We start from the raw sequence: 23,808 nt of genomic DNA on the forward strand, positions 1-23,808 counted from the left end.
ACCACTTAAGGGTATTTTGGTCAAAGCAACTCATCGAAATCAGGCGGATTCATCCTGACCCGTCCGATGAGTTGCTGCGTCGAATCAACGGTGAGGAGTCAAGGTTTGACCAAAAAAGAGTACAGAGATAGAGAGAACGAGGCTGGCATGATTGGCTTTGGCCACGAGAGAGAGAGAGAGAAGAAGAGAGCAAAGATTCCACCTGGTTGGGTTGGGTCGTCAAGAGAGAGAGAGAGAGAAGAAGAAGAAGAAGAAGAAACCGAAGAAGCTCGAAGAAGGACGAACAGATTCCTTTCTTCTTCCCCGCATAGATTTTTATTTCGAAGAAGAAGAATCCAAAATCCCAGATTTTTGTTTGCTCATGCGAATTTGAATATCTGAATCTGTTATTTTCCCCTTTATTTTTATTTTTTTTGCTTTCTCTCTCTCTCCCTCTTTCTCTCTCCACATGAAGCTGTGGTGGTGAAGATATTTTTGGGAGATTTAGGGTTTCTGAGTTCTTCCTGGTTTTGGTTAATTGGTGAGAAGCCAAGATGAACGTGATGCGTCGTCTCAAGAGCATTGCTTCCGGTCGAACCTCGATTTCTTCGGATCCTGTAAGTATCGCATTTCCATTTTTTTAATTTTTTCTTGTCTTTTAAGATCAGAGAGATTTATGTTTCTGATTGTATGAAAATTTCCTTGTTCATTTTTGTCCAGATGTTACTGATTGATGTCGTTTATAGTATTGTTTACAAGTAAAAAATTTAAGTCTTGTAGATCTTAGTTTTAGGTATCGTCAAGTAGTAATAATGCATATGTTCCATTGATTGTGTGTGTGTTCTTGATTTTGATGATTTGTTGACCTGACCCATTTTGGTGTTTTTGATAATTTTAGGGTGGGGACTGTGGCCTTAAGAGAGCCAAGCTGGATCAAGAGACCGACAACTTCTGTGCTGATCCTATGCAGGTTGACCAGACTAGTTCTTCTTTCGATATTTTGCCAAAAGAAAGTGTTGCTGGAACGTCAAACGGGCATGCTGTCTCAGAGAAAACCGTGGATGACCATCAGCTTCCCGAAGTTATGACCGATATGAGGATTAGAGATGAGCGAAATGCCAACCGCGAGGAGAAAGTGAGTTGCTTTGTCTTTTTTATTTATTTATTATCTCGCTTCTGAATTTTCTGTTTCATCCCCGACCTACATTAGCCGTTGTTCACATCTCCATTGTGGCTTGCAGGATATGGAAACTACTATTGTAAACGGCAGTGGGACTGAAACGGGACAAGTTATTACAACGACAGTTGGGGGTAGAGATGGAAAGCCAAAGCAGGTGTCATTCAACTAACTTTTTTGCTGATTTCCCATTTGTGTTTGAGAAAGGCTATTAATCATGATACTTCTTTCTTCTATGAAAAGATGCTTTCTCTATTCACTCATGTCCTCCTCTGTACAATTAGTTGGCTGTTTCTTTAATTTATCTTTAATGCTTGTTTCAGACAATCTCATACATGGCCCAGCGAGTGGTTGGAACCGGCTCATTCGGAGTAGTGTTTCAGGTAGGTGGAAATCTTTTTATAGAAGGAACAAAACCAATCCATAACTTTTTTGTCGTTTCCAGAATTTGACTTGGTGTCTGATTTTTGGATAGGCCAAATGCCTGGAAACGGGTGAACAAGTTGCAATTAAGAAGGTTTTGCAGGATAAAAGATACAAGAACAGAGAACTTCAGATAATGCGCTTGCAAGACCATCCCAACGTTGTGCGACTGAGGCATTCTTTCTTTTCAACAACTGACAAGGATGAGCTGTATCTCAACCTTGTCCTTGAGTATGTTCCCGAAACTGTTTACAGAGCATCAAAGCATTATACCAAAATGAACCAGCATATGCCAATTATCTATGTTCAGCTCTACACTTATCAGGTGAGGTCTATAAGCTTCCCAATCAATCGTTCCTAGTAGTTTGTGTAGCATAAAGCTTCAGATGCATGGAGGTTTACAATTTTACTTATGCTGATTTTTTTCTCCTTTCTGTTACTTTGTCGCATATCAGATTTGCCGTGCGCTGAACTACTTACATCGCGTGGTTGGGGTGTGTCACCGTGACATCAAGCCACAAAATCTACTGGTATAGTGTATAGTCTCTCTGTTAAAGGTTAAGCCGTATGAATGGATAATATATTGATTCTTTCATGATGTGGCTTTCATAGGTCAATCCCCAAACCCATCAACTAAAAATTTGCGATTTTGGAAGCGCAAAGATGTTGGTATGTTCATTTTTATTTTTTGAATTGTTCTGGTTGATGGGTTGTCATTTGAATAATGATGGCTAACCCTTTTGTGCGTCTTCAGGTGCCTGGTGAACCTAACATATCCTATATATGCTCCCGGTACTACAGGGCCCCAGAACTTATATTTGGGGCGACAGAGTATACCAATGCCATTGACATGTGGTCCGCGGGTTGTGTTATGGCAGAGCTTTTACTAGGCCAAGTGAGATTTATTTATTTTACGGTTTAGAATTATTTTTGATTGATTAGTTGCATTCTAACTTCCAAATCGCATTCAATCTGATTTGAACTGTTGGTGTTCTATCTGTAGCCACTGTTTCCCGGGGAAAGTGGCATTGATCAGCTGGTGGAGATAATTAAGGTACTTATGATCTTCCCTTGTTTACTTTTATCTCTTTCTATCTTCCATGTTTTCTATCTTACTCATCTGTACATCTACCAGATTCTTGGGACGCCTACGAGAGAAGAAATAAGGTGTATGAATCCCAATTACACAGAGTTCAAGTTTCCTCAAATAAAAGCCCACCCGTGGCACAAGGTTTGTGAAATAATTGCAGGTGCTTCTTTGGTGCATGCTCAAATGAAATCTAATATGATACATAACTCTTCAGATTTTCCACAAGCGAATGCCACCTGAAGCAGTAGATCTCGTCTCAAGACTCCTCCAGTATTCACCAAACCTTCGGTGCACAGCTGTAAGACTAAATCCATTTAAACACCAAAAAAAACAATACAAGGCTGATTTAGAATTTCTAACTCAAGATTCCTTAAAACCATTTGTTTAGTTGGAAGCTTGTGCACACCCCTTCTTCGATGACTTACGGGACCCGAATGTCTCTCTGCCAAATGGAAGAGCACTGCCTCCATTGTTTAACTTCACTTCCCAAGGTGAGCCCATGAATTATCTTTACCTTATCTTTATCTAAACAAAAATTGTGAAGTAATTTTTACCCAGCTTTGTTTGGGATCCCAATCATAAGTGAAGGGTATAAATTGGAACAGAATGAAATAACGATTTGATGGATAGGGTTCTACGTTTGGTTTGATCTCATTGATGTGTTGCCATGTATTTGAATGTTCAGAACTTGCGGGTGCATCAACAGAGCTGCGACAGCGCCTAATTCCAGCGCATAGCCAGGGAACGGGAAGTAGCTCTTAGGATGAATTATAGTGTGTGTCCAAATCCAGCTTTCTATCTCTCCATCAATTTTACTGAAAGTGTGTACATCAATTTTGAACCACTTGTGCTTCCAAGCTTTGTGGCTGGAGGAAAGTCTGGAAATCTGCACGCCGGGACCCTAGGAGATGTGAAATAACTGGGTTCATGGAGCTTCTTCTTCTGACTGCCTTTTCTCTCAATTTGCTCTCTCCTTTCTTGTCTGTTTTTTTCTTTGGCCACCTTCACTTTCATTTTTTTGTTTTTTAATCTTGTTTCACAAATCTGACCCCCTTTATATATGTTTTGGTGTATCATTATTATATGTTTGTAATCCATCAAGATCATTTCCCTTGCCGTAATATCGCAAGCAAGCTTGTTTTCTAATAAGATTCAGATTTTTTGGTCATATCTAATTTGGATATTCAATATTGGGTGACTAACCACTTTAGGGACGATTAGGTGCTTTTCTGGTTAGTGGTTACCCTACCATTTAGATTTTTGCTTCTCGGAGGAGTTTTATTTTCGGACTTTCAAACTTCTTTAAAACATTGTATGCCCCAAGGACTCTGTAATGGTGGATATGAGTTCGCACTTCTCTTTGTCTACCACCAACAGCAAGGATTCGTTCATCAAATTTAAATTTGTTTCTCCTTGTCTTACTCCCACTAGCAAAGAATAGTTAATCTCACATTTACCTCTGATCGTTTCTATTGTTGAAGATTATAACATGTTATTAACTCAAAAAACATAAACTGGATTATATTAGAAGAATATCTATATAACTTATCTAGAAAACTAGTAATTAGAGGAAATCGATCATATGAAATATCACTTGGAGGAACTTAACAATCTTTCATAATCGAATGTTTTAGTTTGTACTTGAGGTATGGGATTTACTCTTAACATCCTAGAAGAATTAGAAGATTGGTTGTGACTTTGAGGTATGAGATCTAACCTCTTATGGTCTTATAATGAAAAACTGAATAAATATCAGTTTTTATTATTCCTTTCACAATGCTTCTTCTTAGAAGATTGATTGTGACTTTGTTACCTCAATAAAAGCAACGCCTTTGGATCAATCGAACTGCGCTGCAGCAATGCCGAATTATGAAAGTGCCTCGAACGTTGTGTTTATGATCTTACCAAGGCTCCTGCAACCACAGAAGAAGTTGAAGACATTACCTCTGGATATTAAATATCATCAACTCTTAGTTCTACCATTAGATTTGTGTTCATCAGTGTTTCTGTTCATGACCAATGATCACTTCCTTCCAGCAAAAAGAATAGTGAGAACAGAAGGGTGAGGGGATTAAAAGATAACTTACCGAAACGCTAGTTCCTGTTTTCAGCTCAATCCGAACACTAGCTAGTGACCGTTGTCCGATGCCAAACACATGGAACCTTGAGAAGAGAAATCAAGTGGTCAAATTTCAACAAATGTGCTGTTGCATGTCGAGATCTTGGATGATAAGTGGCAGTGCCCATAACCATGACTTTCAAATCCATATAAGAATTTGGCTTCCATATTTGCATCTTAAAAAGATCATTCAGAGTAACTAAGACAATGCGCAGTATTTGCCTTCCCCTTTATCATCTTATCAACTAATAAGCTAGATGAAATGGGAGTCCATGTAAACTGTATTCTTAAAAGGAGGGAATGTTTACTAAAGAAGGACTTAGAGATATCTCCGCAAGAAGAAGGCACTCTTCTCTGTGGTCCGCATGGACAACATATTGGCTGATTATGCTCCATAATGTTACCCTTCTCACCTCATAACCTGTCCGGTGATCATTACAATTTTAGTGAAAGATACTCATCAAAACCAACAGATGACCAGTGTTGGTCCATAGATATAAGTTTCCAGATTATGTGAGGGCGAATTATTATATAACAATGGAAACTATCAGCCTTAAATTGACTTGGTCACTCTTAAGAACATCTACCCTGCATTATCCAAGAAATGAATCGATTTCTTTCCAACAGTTTTAGATATCTCAGTAACCAAAAGCTGCTAAAACATGAAAGAAGGGAACATAGTAAAGAGATCATTCAGTAGAAAAAAAGAAGAGAAACATGCTTTGCCTTTGGTATATATTTGTACAACATCAGGTCCAGGTTCGGGCTCACACTTTCGAGTCTTAACTTGATACTCATGACTCATGTTAGTTAAGCTTAAAACGACGTAGTCTGAGGAATCAAAAGTCTTCTAATTTGACTCCGCAGTTTTTGTATTTATCCAACTTTCCTTGTTTTATTTCAAGACTCCTAGTCTCCTACTATGGTTAAGGGCCAATTTGTAAAAAAATTGTGGTTAAGTTGGAAATTTGAATAATCGACCCATTTTTTGGTATGGAACCGCAATGGTCCCTTTCACTGTGGAATGTCTCTCACCCAATTTACTCAAGATATAGAGTTCATACATGGGGATTGATCTGTGTGTGACCTATGGACTCAAATGACATAAAATCTCTTTTTGGTTTCTGCAATAAAGGTTTTGTTTTTTTAGTACATAGAGTTTCTTCAGGAAATGGACTTGAAAGCCAATAAAGGAAGTGACTCCTTCAATTCAATGCCCATAAAAAGAGGCACAAGAAGAGCAAAAACACCTCAAACAACCCAATCATCTCTCGAGAAGAAGAGGGTCTCCTCAGGCATTGCTCTTGCCTGTTTTCCCATCATTGTGCTCAAAAGATTCAAACCCCCTTTTTACTTGGTAAGATGTTCTTTCATCTTTCCCAAATGACAAATCTTTAAACACTATATATGGTTACTTCACTCTAGAACCTGAATTCCTTTTTGCTTCAAGGTTCGAGCCCTCTTTGAGTGCGATTTGAGATTCTTTCTCCATTCCCAGGATACCAAGGGAAGCAGACTGCAGATATGACGCCACGTGCCACACAGGAGATATCACTTGAGCCTGAATTGCATCATCTAAAGCTTCTTTCGGCATGTCACTCATTAGGTAACACAGACTACGGCGAGCACACACTGTTGGAGAGATCATTGCTCCATCAATAAACTGTCAAAAGTTTCAAGTAAGGAATCAGGTTCATGCTCTATATGTTAATATACTTCACTTTTAAGTGCACAAAACTGACCTGCGTGTAACACTCAATGGCCTCTCTAAAGTCTTTTTGCCTGAAAGCCACATCACCCTTCTTCTTCGAGTTCAAAGACTCTTGCATCTGGTCTGTCCACATGTGAAACGAGAGCTACATTGACAAAACATTGTAATGCAACACCATTAAGTGACCACATACATTATATCTATACAAACCTCTATTTATCACCAAACACTATTAACTTAATAACAGGGCCAAACCATTCTTTTTCCAAGTTAGTTTCGAAAAGGTACCTCATTGGTGACACCCTCGTCGTCTTTGTATCCCAGTTTATCCAAGATCTCAAGCATAGCAGTCAGGTCTCTTCTTGAACAAGCCTCACCAAGAGGCGACAGAGAAGAGACTGAATCACTGTGAGGGAGACCCATTAAAACATGAGATGGGACCTGCAGCTTTCAATACAGGGAAACAATTATCTTGAGTAAACAAACAGAAACTCGGTTTTTTTTTCTGATGGCTAAGAAATTCAAATGGAACCTCTGTTTCCTTCTGAAGAGGCGTCAAGGCAGTCACCAAAGATTTCGTGTTTGGTCGCTCACGAGCTTCGTATTGAAGACAACGAGACGCCAAGCGTACTAACTCTGTGCCATCACTGTCAGAAAATTGCCCATCCAGGCAAGAATCTGTTAGTGTCTGAAGATTTCTGTCTCTAATCAGATCAAGGGCCTGCATCAAACAGATTGAAAGAATCAGTTTCACCTCCAAGTAAAACCTGCAATCTAGTAAGGAAACAAACTTATCTTGGCTAAAATACTTACATGGCTAGGAGGTATATGTTTCCCACTGAGAAGATCAAGCAGAAGAGTACCAAAGCTGTATATCACACTCTCAGGAGTAATTCTCCCTGTAAATCCACACCAAGAAAAGGAAAGAATGTGTAAGTTAATCTCAACAATATGAATCTTGGCAAAAAAAAACCAATGACGTACCAGTTCGTAGATACTCAGGAGGGGTGAAAGCAAGATTAGTGCTGTAACTTTTGCCGTCACGACTATTCTTCATCAAGCCAAAAGTGGAGAGCCTTGGATTGCATTCCTGGTTAAAATAGCCCTAAAGGCGTCAGAGAATGAAGGAATAGCATAGAAACATGGACAGGTTCCCTAAAAGAGCTATAGTTGATTTATATAGCGGAAAGAATACCTCATCAAACAAAACCCGGTAAGCATTGAGGTCGTGATAAAGAGAACGGCCTTTGCTGGTGCAGTATTCAAGAGCTTGTGCTAGATATAAAACAACTCGAAGCCTCATAGTCCATTTCATAGGTTGTGTCTCCCCTAGTTGTATAAAAGTACACTTTAGATTCTTGAGGCATAATAACTTCCAAGAATAGAAAGGGAAGATTATTAAATGAAAGGCTATATATAGGAAAAAAAGATTCTCACAGTGAAAAAGGTGTTTGGCTAGTGTTTCATTGGGCATAAATTCTGCTACAAGTAACCTCTCATCACCTTCACAGCAACATCCGAGTAAATTGGCCATTCTCTCACTCCGCAGCTGACCAACCGACCTAGCTTCCTCCTGCACGAGGAAGAACAAAAATTCCCAACATCTAGATAAAAAGAGACTAAACACAAAGTGCAGAGAAGAATTTGCAGAGATAAATTAGTCAAACCAGGAATTGTCGTGCATCGGGCCACGCCATTCTTGTGAAACGCTTGACAGCAATCTTCTTTTGATTCTCCAATTTCCCTTTGTAGACGACATTTGGAGCCTTTTCTCCATGTTCAGAGACAATATACTCGACAGCAAAACCAGAAGTAGCCGCCTTGAGCTGTTCTAATGTATACTCCCGGAAATTAGGCACATCAGTGTTCTCACTACTCTCTCCATTTTCTGCATCCAAATTAGACAATAATATAGCATTAGTTTCTTAGATCCAAGTGATAAAAGAAACACTAATTATAATAGTTTCGGAAGAAAAAAAAAAGGAAGAGAAAAGGTCAACTAACCAACATCAGGAGCTTCAAGAACAGCTGTCTTGTGAGATGAGTTCCGGCAACACCGACTCAGGTTAGAGCATTGACCTCCCATCTAAATGAAAACGCTCCAATATGGCAGGCCAATGGAAAAGGTTTAGCTTCAATTAGGTGGTCTTCGTAAACCCAAGAGCTGCAACAGATTATACAAGCAAACGATCTTAGCAAAATCGAATCTTCCATAGTTTCTATGAATCAGTGGAAGTAGTCAAAACTCAAACAAAGAACAAATTACTGGAAAGTACCGGATTTATATGTACGAAGAAAAAGGTCGTACCTTGTCAACTCGCTGTGACTCTCTCTAAGTGAGTCAACTCGACTAGTTAGTATTACAGCAATACAAAGATAGAAGAGAAACTCGAAAATCGAAAGGAACAGTATTGAGAATCGAAGATGAAACCCTAATTTGAGAGAAGGAGGAGGCAGAGAAAGAGAGATAAGCAACTCTAGTAGGAATCAAATGGATCGAAGAACTTGTTGTTGGTGGTGGTCTAGTGTGTTAAGGTTCCTCGATTTCATCAAAACGCTCTCTGATGAGCAAAACAAAAAAAGGCAAAAGAAAACAAAAACCAGGACAAGCAAATCCACGTGGTTTCAATAAATTTAAAATTTATAAAAAAAAATTAAAAAAATGGGGAAGACCGTAGAGTATCTCAGAAATCGAATCAACGACATGAACGTATGTGATTCATGTGAAGTGAAAACTATAAACAATCCCACAATTGTCGAAACCCCCCACCCCAGGATTATATTCTTTTAAAACATACAAAGTAGATCAGATCACACCATTTTTATTTTATTTTATATATGAGAATTATTATCTGTTCTTTTTTCTTTTTTTTTTTTCTGAAACGAGAAGAGAAGAAGAAGACAGAGAAAGAAAGATAGATAGATATAAGATATATAGAATAAGCCAAAAAATAATTTACCGACAAGTTGATGAAAATATTTTAATGGTGATGAAGGAAGGCAACAAAGAATCTGGCCATTACTCTCTATCATCTAATATACCCCCAATATATATATAAATATATATCAATTTTTAATAAATTGTTGTCGTACAGATTTTTTTATATTTAATTTTTCTTTGTTTCTGAGAAAAAAAAATATATTGCACCGCCTGTGTGAAAAGAGCAAGTGGTCGTCGCTGTTCATAGAAGGAGACAGTGAGAGAATGAGAGATATGAATATGAATGATGCTTCTTCCTCTATCCCGTTGGCTCCTCCTCCTCCTCGCCGTAATCACTAACGGCTTCTTTTTGTAATCAAACGGATTTAATTAAGGAGGGAATTAACTATGCACTAATTTTGGAGGCGGATGTAATAACGTTTTATTTAAGGCCCATGGGCCTTTTGCATACTGTCCAGTAAGGGATCTCGGTGCACGGATATGGTTCAGATTAGTCAAACCGGGTTTAAGCTGGTGGTTTGCTTACGAATTGGTGCTGGTTTAAGACTTTGTTAGGATCTAACCGACTCTGTTTCTCATCGATCGTCTTCCTCTCATTTTGTATAAAAGCTCGATCATATAATAAATTTTTGATTCATGAATGCAAGATTTCTCAAAAAGATTCGAAAATGAAGATATAGAGTTATATAAATATATACATGTTTGTTGACTCCTCCTCTATCTAGAAAGAAGATTCACAACATAGAGTCGGACATGGCCGGAAGTCGCCGGAAGAAGTTGAAGGGAGCGGAGGGGATGCGGTACCGGAACTTAGGGTGTCGCATGAAGTAGTAGCCAGAGAGGAGGGCCACGAGTTTAAAAGGGGTGATGTAGAGAACCATTGCAATGAAGAAACAAAATGTCACGAATATAGCTGTTGCGCGTGGATCACGCCAGCTCAGCAGCGCCTGCACTCGCTCTCCCTGTGCCGCTATGTCTCCAGCCACCGACTGAACCTTTCCGGCTACACTTCTCAGCCTGTCGTACCTGAGAAACAAAGAACACAGAGGGAGGAAAACTATCAGCCAATTAACAGATAATTCTTCTTTTTTTTCTATCATCTTTATTTGTTACCTCATTTTCACAAAGTCCGGAGCTTTTGTGGTGGGGAAGGTATCAAACTCTTCGTCGAGCTCATCAGCATTCACACTCTCTGCACCAGATAGTTTGGCGTCCATGTGAGGAGGAAATCTGGGCTTGAACCTGTAATTCCACATCCCAATCACAGCCATATACAGAAACACAGTCGGCAATATCATCTCTGGAAACACCACAAGCATCGTGTACAGCACGTGCACCAGAGCCGTCGTCACTGGAGTCCTCCACGTGCACACTTGTTCCATCCATTTCCACACCGAGACCACACCCGAGAACACCGACGTAAACCTATTGAAGTTGGCTTTGCTTCGCCTCATGCTGAACAAATGACTTCTCGAATCTGCCATATACTCAGCCACTTCCCGTCTCAGCGGTGGCTCTGACCGGCCTAAACGAGTCACAATTATGTTGAAAGCATGCGCCCTTAGATGTTCCTGTTGGCTTTCAGGTAACGGTTGTATGTAATGCATTTTAGGCAACAGAGGTTTGGTGTATTTCATAAGCATACTGGAGACCGATGTGCAGGTAAATCTCACGGCTAAGTGAAGCTCCCCTCTTTTCTTAAGACCAGGAGGTTGTAGAACAAGTAAAGGGTAAGCGTGGGTGTAGATATGGCCCGTCTGAAGAGTTGAGAGTCTAATACGTACTTTCCCAATCGGCTGATCTCTGTTGTTTCCGCTGTTTCCAGCTGCAAAATGCCCGTTGTCAAAGACGCAGATGGTTAAAACCGTTGCAGGATCAAACACCTCCCATGTGTATTGCTCATTGTACTTTGGATTTACGCTGTTGATTACTGTTCGTGATCGAACCCATTTGTGACCGTATTTGGCAACAACATAAGTGTCTGCAGTACCTTTCCCATCCCGAGTTTTCATCGAATGGAACACATTTGCGTTAAGTATCCCAAGCTCCAAGACTCCGATTGGTGATTTCCAGAGCTGTCTCGCTGATGGTCTGAGATCGCTGCTGTAATACATGGACTCATCAAAAACGTGGTAGCCTCCATCAAGAACAGCCCTATAATGGAGCCTACTAGCGAATTTCACTTTCTTGGCTTTATCAGCATCCATAGCGTCTGAGATGGAGTCTTCGAGATGAACCCAACGGCCATGATGAGGACCATGGGCTCTATCATCTGTACATTTCTCAATGTCAGTCAGATGAATCACAGCTTTTCCTACTGGCTCATCTTTGTTAGGAGCAGCATGATCTTCGACAGAGATGACCATGGGTTCCTCAAACGGCTCTGCAACTACAAAAGTGAATTCATCGCCCCATTTCGGATTCATGCTTCTCTGAGAAACTTTAGTCTTTAACATCTGATTACCGATCTTGATTCTCACAAAGGCCTCAGGAAGACGGGATTTGTCAGACATGATGATGACGTCCTGAGCTTCTAATATCTTCACCTTTAGGTACCATAGCCGAGGAGAATGGTACACTTTTGAGCGCAGGTTAGCGGATATAATATTCGAGCTATCTGAAGATACCAATGAATCTGAAAAAGTCGCATCCCCGAAAGCTTCATCAGCCTGAGTTCCAACCCATACAGCAAGCATTATCTCATAATTCTTCTTCTCGCCTTTCTTGTTCTCCAATCTGTACCACTCGGGAGCTAAAGGGCTATCCGGAGGAGCACGAGACTGAACCTCATTGAGATCGAATTTAACGATCCCAACAAAATCATCAAGGACAATGTCTTTATCCTTCACCACAACTTCAAGAAAATTCGACTGAAGATTATCTCTAGCGAAGGCAAAGACTTGGTTCCACTCCGGATCTGAATTCTTGTTAAAATGCGTGGTAACACCTTTGAAGTTTCCGACCTTTACTTCGACATACGGGTCTAGGCTTCCTGTAAGGTCTCTGTTTGGAAGATCACGCGCCTTCACAACTCTCACGTAGAGGAATCTCATCTCTTCGACGAGATCATATGTGCCACTTGCTGGCCTCTGTGTACCACGAACCACTCGTCCTCCAACGATCCGTCCACCTCCGAGCAGAGGGCTTGTCTCTTTGACAGAGAAATCTGGTGGCAACTGGTGCAAGGATGGACCTGGACTGTTGACTTGAACCACTCTTGGAGGCATTGGTCCAGCTCTCATCTCGTGGATGCCATAATTCACCATTGGCTGTTGTTTCACTAAAGGGGAAACGTTATGAAACGTGTGTGTTTTAGGCTTTGTCCCTATTCTCTCATCCGTAGCCATACTTGCATCAGCTGTGATTACGGATTTCACAGGTTCTTTACGCGGACTTGGGCTATAAGCTTGAGGAGGTTCTGGAACTCGGGTTGGGACAGAAGGTGTTATAGAAGGATCGTCTGTGATAAAAACTCTCAAGCCAAGTTCTCCACGCGCTCGAGAGAAAACACTGCGTTTCTCTAAAGGGTAATTGAAAGGAGCTGCTTCAGAGTGAGGAACAAAAGATGTCCCGTTGACTCGAACTTTGCCAAGAAAGGGCTTAGCATCGGATTCGTTCTGGTAGCTGTAGACATGGGCATCGAGTGTACGATTTGACAAGACGGAAGGATCAGAGACAACGAAGTAAAAACACTCGTGCCAGACAGGGTTTGGGTCATTGGGTTTTGTCGTCGTGCGAAATATCTGGTTGTCGAACTTGAGCTCCACGAAAGGGCTACATGAGTTATGCTTGTCTCTCTGAAACAGACCCTGTGCGCTTATCACTTCAACGCCTAGCTTAATATTGCTCATTTTAGGCTTACTTCGAAACACCTTACCAGCAGCAATAGAGGGGAAGACCAGCCAACTGCAGAGGAAAGGAGATTTCTAAAAACACGAAACCGAAACAATAGACTTTTCTATAAGAAGAGGTGAAGAGCGAGGTACAGGAACAAGAAAGGGTAACCGAAAAGGGGAAAAGAGAGAACTTTACCCTATTCAACCATTGAAGTTTTTCTCCTCTTCAGAAACAGAGGACACATGACATAACTCGCCTTTAAAGATCAGTCACCTGTCTAAATCAAACCAGTAAACTGAGTATACAGTCTTATTTTCTAAGAAAACACGCGCAAGTAAAAACAAGTGTTCAAAGATTTTCTCTGTGAGTTCGTTTCGTGTTCTGTTTTACTCAACGGTGCTTACTATGTTGGTCGTACCTCTTTTTCCATGGAAATTGCCGGGTTGCTTTGAGAACCACGGCCAGATCTTGACACGTGTCCTATATGGCCGGTACTACGAAACATCTCGGGACCAATCATATCAAGCGTTGACCCAAACCCAAAGTTAAGTCGTTTTTCTTGTTTGAGCCTAATCGTTTGTTAGCCAATTATTAATGTCAGGTAACGTATTTCTTGGGTTTAAAATTATAAAAATCAGAGCATCCCTGTTGTTTTTTTGGACGTTATAATCAAATTTGAAATACATATATTATATAGATGTATCATTATCTTATGTAACAGATGTATCATTTTTTAAACAGCTTGCTTAGTTACCTTCGGAACTTATAAAACGAAACTGAAAAAAAAACGAGAGAAAACGCCAAATAAAAGTCAAAAGAAGTACGTAGTGTATATATACGTACAGAAAAGACAAAGAGTCTACTTCAAAGTCTAAAAATCCATGAAAGACTTTGAAGTTTCCTCGTAATAACACTATTAAATCTCTTTAGGAGACGTATCACTTTCGCAACACGTCTCTAGTAATGCATACGTATAAAAAATATAATCTTTTAACTTAAGAAGATTTTGCTTTTTTTAAATGCATGCATGTCGTCAAATGTAAGTAAAACACTCGCATATGGCATATACATAATAGATTAACACTTGTTAGATGTGTTTGTGTCTTGGCCCTTGAGTGTATTCATGAATAACAAAGAGAAGAAGAGATGTTCGCAAACAAACAAACAATCAAATATGCTTCAAAGTTCAAACCTTGTAAAACATCAAATATGCTTCACAGTTAACATAGTAAATTGCTAACAAACAGTAACACAAAAGCTTTCGCAAAATCCAATGGGAACTGTTGGGCCTCTCTAGTTTACGATCCAGTGAACTCATGGACTCAGTGGCACGTTTGGGCCGCATAAAACAATATCTAGCAATATAGCATTGAGGCTAAAGTCAAAGTGCTGCTACGTATAGAAAAACAAAACTAGCTGCCCAAGACCAATCATGACAAAAAAAGAAAGGGTCAAAACTGCAAAGAAAAAAACCAAAACAAAGAAAATATAGCATGTTCATCATGAAAAATTCAACGCTCCATTGATCTCCCGACCAAAGTTCAGCTCATATTGCAACAAACACAAATAAAAATATAGATAAAGATGTACATGACGGGCTAAAACTGTAGATATGTATGAAAAAATATGGGCACAACGTGATAGCATCAAAGTCGTCTATTTTAAGACGTGATAAGCCTAAAAAACCAAAGAATATATCAAAAATACCCAACTTAGTGTTTTCCTCAACCTCAAAAACCCCCCAACCCTTCCCACTCTTCCCTATCCCCTTCATTTTCCCAATCATCAAACGCAGGTGTAGAGTTCCATTTCTCCATAGAAAACATGGTAAGTTCCTACATTTGATCTTCTAATGTAAATACGCATTGATTCTGTTTATGTTCTGATTTTACATCCACCAAAAAAGAGATTGTAAACATGTGAAATTTTCATGTGGATGGTATGGTTTAATATGCGGTGATATGTAGACAGATTCCATAGCATAAACTAAGTTTCGTGTTATTTGGTTTGGAAGTGTGAAACATGAATAGGGTTCATGTCAAAATTGACTTTGTAAGGATAGTATTGTGAACATGTGGTTTATATGCAATGATTCCAGATCAAAATCTGAGTATTATGGTATTTGGTCAGGAAGATCTATATACAATGGATAAGGTTCATGTATAAATAAATGGATACGTGTTGTGCAGGCCAATTCAGCGTCTGGGATGCATGTGAGTGATGAATGCAAGCTTAAGTTCTTGGAGTTGAAAGCAAAGAGGACTTACAGGTTCATTGTGTTCAAAATTGATGAGAAGGCTCAGCAAGTCCAGATAGAAAAGCTTGGGAATCCAGAAGAAACTTACGATGATTTTACCAGTTCTATCCCGGATGACGAATGTCGATACGCTGTCTTTGACTTTGATTTCACAACCGAGGATAATTGTCAGAAGAGCAAGATCTTTTTCATCGCGTGGTAGCATATTCCTCCATCTCTCTCTCCTTTGTTTTCCACATTATCCGAAATCAACGTGTGCCTCTATATTAATGGCTTTTGTATTCATCAGGTCACCTGATACATCAAGAGTGAGGAGTAAGATGTTGTACGCAAGCTCAAAAGATAGGTTCAAGAGAGAAATGGATGGAATTCAAGTGGAATTGCAAGCAACTGATCCTAGCGAGATGAGCCTTGACATCATCAAGGGACGAGTCAATCTCTGACTCTGAGAAAACATTCTAAATGCATCCTTATTCGTTTCAAATTAAATGTTAAGCTTTTCTATCTATGACATGCCATATTCTTGGATATTTCTGCTTTTGCTTGTTTCACTCTTTGCATTTTGTGTGGATTCAGTGTCTTTAATTGTTAAGTTGTTCTTCACAACAACAGACAAAAAGAAAAGGATAATTTAATTCTTCAGGTTTCCCTCACAGAGCTTTGAAAAGTGAACCATTTCGTATGATGAGTTGTTCTATAAGAGAAACCAAGCATATAGGTAGAAAACAGAAGATCGAACATACCTCGGTGACTAATTAATCCAAGACTAGCTCACCAAATATTGAAAAGAGATAGTCTTCATTAAAGATGTTGGACATGGCGGAACACAACAAATGTTGAAATGCCCCCTCCCACATTATTTTCCTGCATCTAAAACAATCAGTTAAGCCTCAGAAGCACTATGAGTATTAAAAATGTGAAGCAGCATCCAGATTATTATTTCTTTCAAGAATACCAAAAGCAAAAGCAAAAAAACGAGAAGAATCAAAATTCTTCATGCTTGTATATGAAATAATCCTGGCCTTTCTTCTCATCGTTCCAAGGAAACCAACTCTGATTTCCACACAAAGAATACTAATGAGAAAACTAAAGCATGAACTTGTAAATGCATAAACCAAATTCGGAACGAACTGGATTTTGATGAAGCATTTATGTCTTACCTAATAAATTACTTCTCTTGACTACTTGGACATGAACAATGGCAAATCGGCTGAAGCAATTCGTATCGTTCATCTCCCCACCTCCACCACTTCTGCCCACAAAACCGTAATTTTCTTAAAATGCCCAAAATCTTCGAATTCTCGGGACACCATCGACACAGCCCGGCGGGGGCGTAAAAGTATACCGGTGGAAATGAAATGATACGGAACTCTCTTTCGCATGTAGAGTGTTACTATCCGACGTGTCCCAAGTTTTGAATATTTGCAGAGGAGCCCTCCAGAGGGTAAACAAACAAATTGCTTTAACATCCAACTCAAGACATTTTTATTAGTTTCGTTAACTAATGTAAATTTTGTCAACTCTTGTGTAAGCAACAATCCACTCTAATCTTAATAAAAAAATACAACATTTTGGATTCCATACTTGAGCGAAAAGACCAACGCACAAGTTTCTAGAGTTCCACAGATATTGTTCGTAATTTCGTATGTGTCAATTAAATTATTTTTAAAAAAGAACCCACTAATTGATAAGTTAAAGAGCAGCATTTGCAAGTAAACTAGCATAATGCTCGCCAATTTTGTCAAGATTCGTTATTCTGCAAGCTGTAAGATATATGTTCCTTGTTTCATTATCGAATCCAATTAAAATCATTGAAGCCGACAATTTCAATTTTCACCTTTCGTATTCGAATATATCCGTTAGATCTTTTATAAATAGACCTGAATGGGCATTTCACTTAGCAATTACAACTCTAAAGGCTTCAAGCTCACTTTTTTTTATCCAAAATGGAGTCAGGTATTCCGATCCAAAGAGGTACTCATATCACAGAGTTTCCGTATTGTTTAGTTTCACTATTATCTTTTTTGACCTACAATTTAATAAAACTTACCATGTAGGAGATGAGCAGTTCAAAATCATCAAAGCATGGAAGGAACTAAAGATAACAAATGTCAATAACAAGTAAGAAACAACACACAAAACCTTTTTCAGCGTTTTATATTTCCTATTGCGCTTTCAGTAACCATGTGTCTGATTGCAGGACTCAAAAGAGGCTCCTAGATATTACAGGATGGGAGAAAAAGAAAACAACCGAGATCGAATCTCAACTCGCTAGAATTCAGGTGAATCCACCACACACAAAAATAAACATCTGCTAACTATCTACTTATGTATATGAATCTATCTAAACAAGGAAGTAAATCAAAAGTACAAACCCCTATATTTAACATGACAAAGAGCAAACAAACCAACAAACAAGAATTGTTTTTCGCAGCGGAAGATGGATAGTAAGAAGATGGCGAAATCAGAGAAACTACAGACCAAAAAAGCGGCAGTTCATGCTAAAGCACAAGAGAAGAAGGCAAATGTTCAAACCAGACGCGCGCAAGAGATCCTTGAAGCGGAAGAAGAAGCTGCTAGGTTTCAAGCCACAGGACAGATACCCAAGAAGCCATCTCTTAGCTGCTTCTGAGATCAATAGTATCCTGTGAAACATGTTATCACCTATCTTCTTTCTCATTTGTTCATACTTGTATCTTTCGTATGTTGTGTGTTTTGCTTGTGTTGATCATGAAACAAGAGTGCTAAATTCATTGTCCACAGACCAAAATCCTGAACTAATCCTATTGACAGCACAATGCTAGAATCAAATTTGCAACTAGGCTAGATGGAAAGAAAACGGAACATAGCATCTTATGGTCTCAGACTTATTATTGAAGTTGAACAGCTGGAAAAGGAACATGAAAGAGTCATGAAACCACAGCTTTTTGGGGACGCATCACAACACTGAAACCATAGATCAGTCTATGGAAAATAACATCAAACGACTTGTTAAGACTAAATAAAAGTCTTCACTTCCAATACTATCCGGTACTTCAAACCTTCTAGCCTTGTCTAATAAAGGAATCCCAAAGACGCAGAAAAAAAAAACATTTTGGAGGTAGAGGCAGAATGTGAAGCCTTTTTGGGTTTTTGTTGCCCTGCATGGCTAGATAAGACAACTGTCTAACCATTGCTTCAACCAACCTGAAACAGCGCACAAATCCAAATAAGTTTTTATAACAGCGCACAAATCCAAATATTATATAAAGCAAAATAAATTATCCTAAAGAATCTTGAGTTTAAATGAAGTAAACAACTGTGAAAGTAGGAACAGGTAAAGTCTGTCTGAAATTAGATACTACGTACCATTTATTACTGATTCACCTAACAGCAGACCAAGGCAATTTACCCTTAGTTATTGGCAATAAATTGCCTGATCGATATGTGGAGGAATTTGCTTGATCTCGGTTCCAAGCTCTTGTTCAATCCGGTAACTAACAAAATGTAACGCCAAGGTTAAACTATGCTATCGGAAACAGGATTACAAAGCAGTCAAGAGAGAAAGACATACAGGTTAAATCGGTCCTCATAGGTGATAAGATTCACAGCTAAACCAAGATGGCCGAACCTTCCTGATCGACCAACCTGAACAGCAACCAGGTATCAAAATCAACTGACCATCAATCAACAAGTAGGAATCTAGTACAGTGTAGATATCGGGTTTTCAACTTACCCTATGGAGATAAGTTTCTGCATTCTTTGGGAAATCAAAGTTTATCACCACATTGACTGCTTGAATGTCTATCCCACGTGTGAACAAGTCTGCAGCAACCATCATCAAATTATTAACTATGCAGATAAAGAACTTAGCTGGTTTAACAAAGTGAAAAATAGTAAAACTTGTATAGCTTATCCCCCTATGACATCAACTAAAGGCACTCTTCGGTTCTAAGAGGTAGATAATTGAGTATTTAATTCACTGTACTCCTACAGTAAAAAGCATAACAGACATACCAGTACACACAAGATTCCGGCATGCACCATTGCGAAAGTCATGGAACACTCTGTTACGATGGTCCTGAAGCATCTTTGCATGGATGTAAAAGCATGAATACCCAAGTTCTGTGATTTTTTTAGCCAAGAGCTCCACACGGTTTACAGAATTGCAGAATATGATTGATTGGTTAATTTGCAGCTGCAAAAGAAGAAGAGAGTAAATGCTAGCTAAGAAAAGAAACAAAAAAAAATCAATGATTATTGGCTAGTTCAGATCTTACCTTGGAGAATAGTGTATTCAAGCAATGAATCTTCTGTCTTTCTTCAACGAATGCATAGAATTGGGTAATACCCTTGAGAGTAAGTTCATCCATGAGATTGATGACGTAAGGATTCGTCAGAAATCTATCCTTAAAATCCTTGACAGTGACAGGAAAGGTGGCTGAGAACATCAATATCTGTCGATTTTCTGGAAGAAAGCTAATTAAATGTTCCACCGAAGGTTGGAACTCTTGAGACAAAAGCTTATCGGCCTGATGAATAGATCCATAATTAAATTAGATAATGGGGGTAATATGAGAAGATCTGCAATGGCTTGCGCCTATAGTCAAATAAATAGATAGATAACAAAAATTTATAAGAAAATGTGCAAAGTAAGATTCTACATTTACCTCATCCATAACGAGTACCGAACAATCTTTCAAGACACAAACACCTTTCTTGGCAAGATCAAGAATTCTGCCAGGAGTTCCTACCAGTAAATGGACAGGCTGATACAAACGCATAATATCGTCTTTCAGACTGGTTCCCCCAGTGGTCACCATGACTTGAATCTTCAAATGCTTACCCAGTTCCTTACAGACCTGTGATGTCTGAAGGGCTAGCTCTCGAGTTGGAACAATTATAACAGCTGCATACAAGACAGGCATCAACGATAAACTAAATTAGAAAAGCAGTAAACCTTTAAGGAAACATTTTAGGTTACTTATCGAAGCAATGGGGTTAGAGGCTCCATCATTACTACTTGCTAAGTGTAATAAAGTAACTAGAGTTTATTGTAGTAACTCTCAAGTACCCCATGGTATATTATGTTATCTCTATAGTCTTAACCTATAAATTTTATCTGAGAGAATGAGAAGAGGCCCATGAAAAATTCCTCAAGTTGTCAGTTCCAATATTCTGTTCATCACCAGCTACGAGAAAATTAAATAGCTAGAAGATGCTAGAATGTCTATCGCAGCATAACACATCAAAAAGAGTCAACTGACAATATGGATCAGAACACAGTAAGTCAGTTACCTTGAATAACGTTGTTATCTTGGTCAATTTTTTCCAAGACAGGAATACAAAAGGCGGCAGTCTTCCCAGTCCCGTTTTTTGCTCTGGCAAGGATATCTCTACCAGTTAATGCAATAGGAATACTCTCTTCCTGAATAGGAGAAGGTCTTTCAAAACCCTTCTCATAAATTCCCATGAGAAGCTCCCGTTTCAAAAAATAATCTTCAAACTCGTTCCCCTTGGTGGCTGTCACATCCTGAAAATGATAACAAGTGAAGAATTGAGTACATCTCACCCCATGCAACCAAGAATTCCTTCACAAATAAAGTCTAAGTGTTGACTTATGTAATAAGCTATCAAATAAGTAAGAACACATTTATGATACACCAGTATAGCACTTGAGACAACCGAAATAAACAGTAGTAGTATGTAACCTTTCTTCACTTGTGTAAAAAGAGAAAAATAGAAATCGAAATTTATCTTATTTAGTACATATGATGAAACTAACCTCTGTTCTGAAGCGAGTATCAGGTGCCGGTAGTTTTAGCCTCGCCTTCCAATCTTCCGAACTGAAGAGAATTTTGAATATAAACGTTAGTAATCACACGAACCAAAAATGAAACGTGTACTAAATAGTAGCGTAAGAAACAAGGGTTTTAGTCACTATAATGAAAATAATCACATCCAAGATTTAACTAGAAACTTACTTTGGGTCGATAACTTCGGACTGAACAGTTTTCTCAACTTCGACAACTGCATCACCGTTACTGTTACCGCCGGGGGGGATCTGAGCTCTTCGAAGCCATTGCTGCTGTTGTTGTTGTTGTTGCTGTTGGTATTGATGTGGCTGAGACGGCGCTTGTTGGTGATTCTGAGCGTAACCACGCTGAACGTATTGGGGTGGCGGTTGCTGTTGATAACCTGGCCGTGATTGGTAATTAGGGTTAGGGTTAGTGGCACCACGGCCAGCGCCAATTCCAGGAGGATACCTTCCTCGATTGTTCATCACAAATCTCTAAACAGACGCTAATGACCAAAACTCTGACTAAGGAGGTATCTGTACACCAAGAACACCACAACAGGAACTAGGGTTTCCTACGGTAATACACAACCTAGGGTAATGTCGGAATTTTGAAGGAAAAAAAATCGAGATTTAATTACACAGAAATAAAAAAACTCTTCCGGAGAAACCTAGGGTTCGTAAAATCACAAAATCGGAGATAATAAGTAGCAGATCTGGAATCAAACGAAATTTAGGGATTGATATTTGGAAAAGAGGTCCACGCAAAGGAACGAGAGAGGGATCAAAAGGGTCAACAACAGTAATATATAGACGAAGGTTGAAACAGAGACAAGAGAGCAGAGAGAGGGACAGAGATGAGAGGGACAGAGATGATCTGTACTATACTGTTTGTGATTTGGTCGGACTTCTTAGGCGATACAGTAAGGCCTGGCGGTCTTGGTCTTGGGCTTCGAGTGTTTCAAACGGCTCAGTTCTTTTTCTGAAATTTACAAAATTGTCCTTTGCTTTCTTTTCTTTTACATATTTACCCATTATTTTCTTTTCTAAAATAAATTCTTGTTTTATCAACTTTTAAACAAAGAGTAACGGTGTAAAGCCACATTTATACAAAGAAAGAATAACAGAAAATAGTATATCAACACTGCTTTTTAAAGTTGTTTTTAGTTTAAAATATTATATTTGGACACTAATTCGTATTTTACATATATAATTCATCTTCGAATTAAGACTGATTTTTAGCTCAAGATTAACAATTTAACATCAAGCTACATCATACAAATACTACCATATGGTTGTCATAGCTAGAAAATCATCCAGCTCCAAAAACATCTCTCTACTGTTGTTATACTTTATCAAAATTGCACTTTTTAACTTTAACCACCATGCACTTGTCTTCTATGATATCATTGGAGTCTGATGACATCTCTTCCTCATTTGATGTATCATTTGCTTCTCTCCATTATATAAGAATAGGTTGCGCGCTTCGAGCCTACGACTCGTTTTCGAGTGAGTTTGTGGAATTCCAAAACATAGTAGTTTTTTCCGAACCAAAGAGGATAATGTTGTCTTTATTTGTATTATTGCTCAAACATTGTCTAAGGCCATACGCCATGCCGCATGAGAGTGAGAAACAATCTTTGCTCTTCTTTTGTTGATTCTCGTTCAAGACCGCGTATTTAAGTTGAGATTTTGATTGCTTTTGATAATATGTGCTTAGATGAAGTTATTCAATTTTGGTATTATTCAAGGATTATATCATTATCAGCTGATCCGAGCATATACCCTTATTCGAGTGTGATGTCAAATAATCGACTACATATGCATATTTATCTATATTTTGGATTTGATTAACCAAAAACTTATTTGGTCTGCACGAATTCGACTTACAAATAACAGTTTGTTTGAAATAATCACTAAAAGCAAAGATTACATTTATAATCCCATAGTATTTTTGCCCGGTAATATAAACCTGCACTAATGAGTGAGGATGTGTGTGCTCCTTTTAGTCTAAAAAACACCATCATCCCATGATAAAAGAACTCCTTGTACATGGACATGGACATGGTGTAAGACGTTGGAAAAGATAGTAACGGATATAAGAGATACGTAAAATGGAAACATTGTGGGCTGAACGGACGAGACTGTGTAAGGCCCAATAAAGGCAAACGCCTCTACGCAGTCGGAGAAGGTCGCCAACGCGTACGGTCGCTCCATCATCAAAGAAGAACGTCGCACCCTTTTTCTAAGAATAAATCCAAAATCTTTTCACAAATATTAAAAACAACACTGGGAAAAGGACTTGGCCACACGCGCCTCCCAAGTCAGTGGAAAACGAAGCCAGCCACGTAGACTAGTCACCAAACCAGATAAAAACGTAGTCGTTGATTCGAACCGCGTGTGCAAATGATATGCGCCTCGTGCGAGTACGGAGTAAGAGGTTGGTGGTATATTCACGGCATATTATATGCGCACAATTTGAATCTCTAAGCGATTAG

The 23,808-nt window shown here is 39.0% G+C and overlaps 6 protein-coding genes across 9 annotated transcripts; 3 read left to right on the forward strand and 3 right to left on the reverse strand.

Moving 5' to 3' along the window:
- The first annotated feature begins 142 nt into the window (after positions 1-142).
- Positions 143-3,837, forward strand: LOC17882614 (shaggy-related protein kinase theta). Its single transcript, XM_006289010.2, has 13 exons — positions 143-596; positions 878-1,114; positions 1,221-1,313; positions 1,480-1,539; positions 1,632-1,904; positions 2,035-2,109; positions 2,192-2,248; positions 2,334-2,474; positions 2,583-2,633; positions 2,715-2,810; positions 2,884-2,967; positions 3,058-3,160; positions 3,355-3,837. Exons 1-13 carry the CDS (start codon positions 534-536, stop codon positions 3,429-3,431), a joined length of 1,410 nt encoding a protein of 469 aa, XP_006289072.1. The 5' UTR covers positions 143-533; the 3' UTR covers positions 3,432-3,837.
- Positions 3,838-5,888: 2,051 nt separating this feature from the next.
- On the reverse strand, positions 5,889-9,284 carry LOC17882554 (probable serine/threonine-protein kinase At5g41260). 2 transcript variants are annotated; one of them, XM_006287550.2, is made up of 11 exons: positions 8,808-9,284; positions 8,504-8,663; positions 8,167-8,387; positions 7,937-8,072; positions 7,695-7,828; positions 7,484-7,589; positions 7,313-7,398; positions 7,032-7,220; positions 6,788-6,940; positions 6,531-6,644; positions 5,889-6,451 (listed from the first exon to the last, which is right to left on the reverse strand). In XM_006287550.2, exons 2-11 carry the CDS (start codon positions 8,583-8,585, stop codon positions 6,200-6,202), a joined length of 1,473 nt encoding a protein of 490 aa, XP_006287612.1. In that variant the 5' UTR covers positions 8,586-8,663; positions 8,808-9,284; the 3' UTR covers positions 5,889-6,199. The 2 variants fall into 2 exon arrangements, with proteins under 2 accessions (XP_006287612.1, XP_023636710.1); XM_023780942.1 differs by having other exon boundaries at positions 6,788-6,946.
- A 768-nt stretch (positions 9,285-10,052) lies between these two features.
- LOC17881421 (FT-interacting protein 1) lies at positions 10,053-13,783 on the reverse strand. Of its 2 annotated transcripts, XM_023780435.1 has the most exons (4): positions 13,696-13,783; positions 13,473-13,554; positions 10,554-13,366; positions 10,053-10,466 (listed from the first exon to the last, which is right to left on the reverse strand). In XM_023780435.1, the coding sequence occupies exons 3-4, from the start codon at positions 13,289-13,291 to the stop codon at positions 10,175-10,177; spliced, it is 3,030 nt and encodes a 1,009-aa protein (XP_023636203.1). In that variant the 5' UTR covers positions 13,292-13,366; positions 13,473-13,554; positions 13,696-13,783; the 3' UTR covers positions 10,053-10,174. The 2 variants fall into 2 exon arrangements, with proteins under 2 accessions (XP_023636203.1, XP_023636202.1); XM_023780434.1 differs by lacking the exon at positions 13,696-13,783 and having other exon boundaries at positions 10,554-13,346; positions 13,473-13,671.
- A 172-nt stretch (positions 13,784-13,955) lies between these two features.
- Positions 13,956-16,185, forward strand: LOC111830032 (actin-depolymerizing factor 8). Its single transcript, XM_023780436.1, has 3 exons — positions 13,956-15,104; positions 15,467-15,732; positions 15,824-16,185. The coding sequence occupies exons 1-3, from the start codon at positions 15,102-15,104 to the stop codon at positions 15,975-15,977; spliced, it is 423 nt and encodes a 140-aa protein (XP_023636204.1). The 5' UTR covers positions 13,956-15,101; the 3' UTR covers positions 15,978-16,185.
- Positions 16,186-17,447: 1,262 nt separating this feature from the next.
- LOC17882575 (remorin) lies at positions 17,448-18,292 on the forward strand. Of its 2 annotated transcripts, none has more exons than XM_023780802.1 (4): positions 17,448-17,490; positions 17,592-17,655; positions 17,735-17,816; positions 17,969-18,292. In XM_023780802.1, the coding sequence occupies exons 1-4, from the start codon at positions 17,481-17,483 to the stop codon at positions 18,164-18,166; spliced, it is 354 nt and encodes a 117-aa protein (XP_023636570.1). In that variant the 5' UTR covers positions 17,448-17,480; the 3' UTR covers positions 18,167-18,292. The 2 variants fall into 2 exon arrangements, with proteins under 2 accessions (XP_023636570.1, XP_006290091.1); XM_006290029.2 differs by having other exon boundaries at positions 17,455-17,508.
- Positions 18,293-18,387: 95 nt separating this feature from the next.
- Positions 18,388-22,149, reverse strand: LOC17881338 (DEAD-box ATP-dependent RNA helicase 8). The gene is made up of 10 exons (XM_006287506.2): positions 21,498-22,149; positions 21,299-21,359; positions 20,812-21,046; positions 20,184-20,422; positions 19,794-20,045; positions 19,531-19,711; positions 19,250-19,338; positions 19,088-19,161; positions 18,883-19,010; positions 18,388-18,720 (listed from the first exon to the last, which is right to left on the reverse strand). Exons 1-9 carry the CDS (start codon positions 21,794-21,796, stop codon positions 18,932-18,934), a joined length of 1,509 nt encoding a protein of 502 aa, XP_006287568.1. The 5' UTR covers positions 21,797-22,149; the 3' UTR covers positions 18,388-18,720; positions 18,883-18,931.
- Positions 22,150-23,808: the final 1,659 nt, after the last annotated feature.

This window comes from Capsella rubella, unplaced genomic scaffold (assembly GCF_000375325.1).
Source record: "Capsella rubella cultivar Monte Gargano unplaced genomic scaffold, Caprub1_0 scaffold_6, whole genome shotgun sequence".
Lineage (NCBI taxonomy): Eukaryota > Viridiplantae > Streptophyta > Magnoliopsida > Brassicales > Brassicaceae > Capsella > Capsella rubella.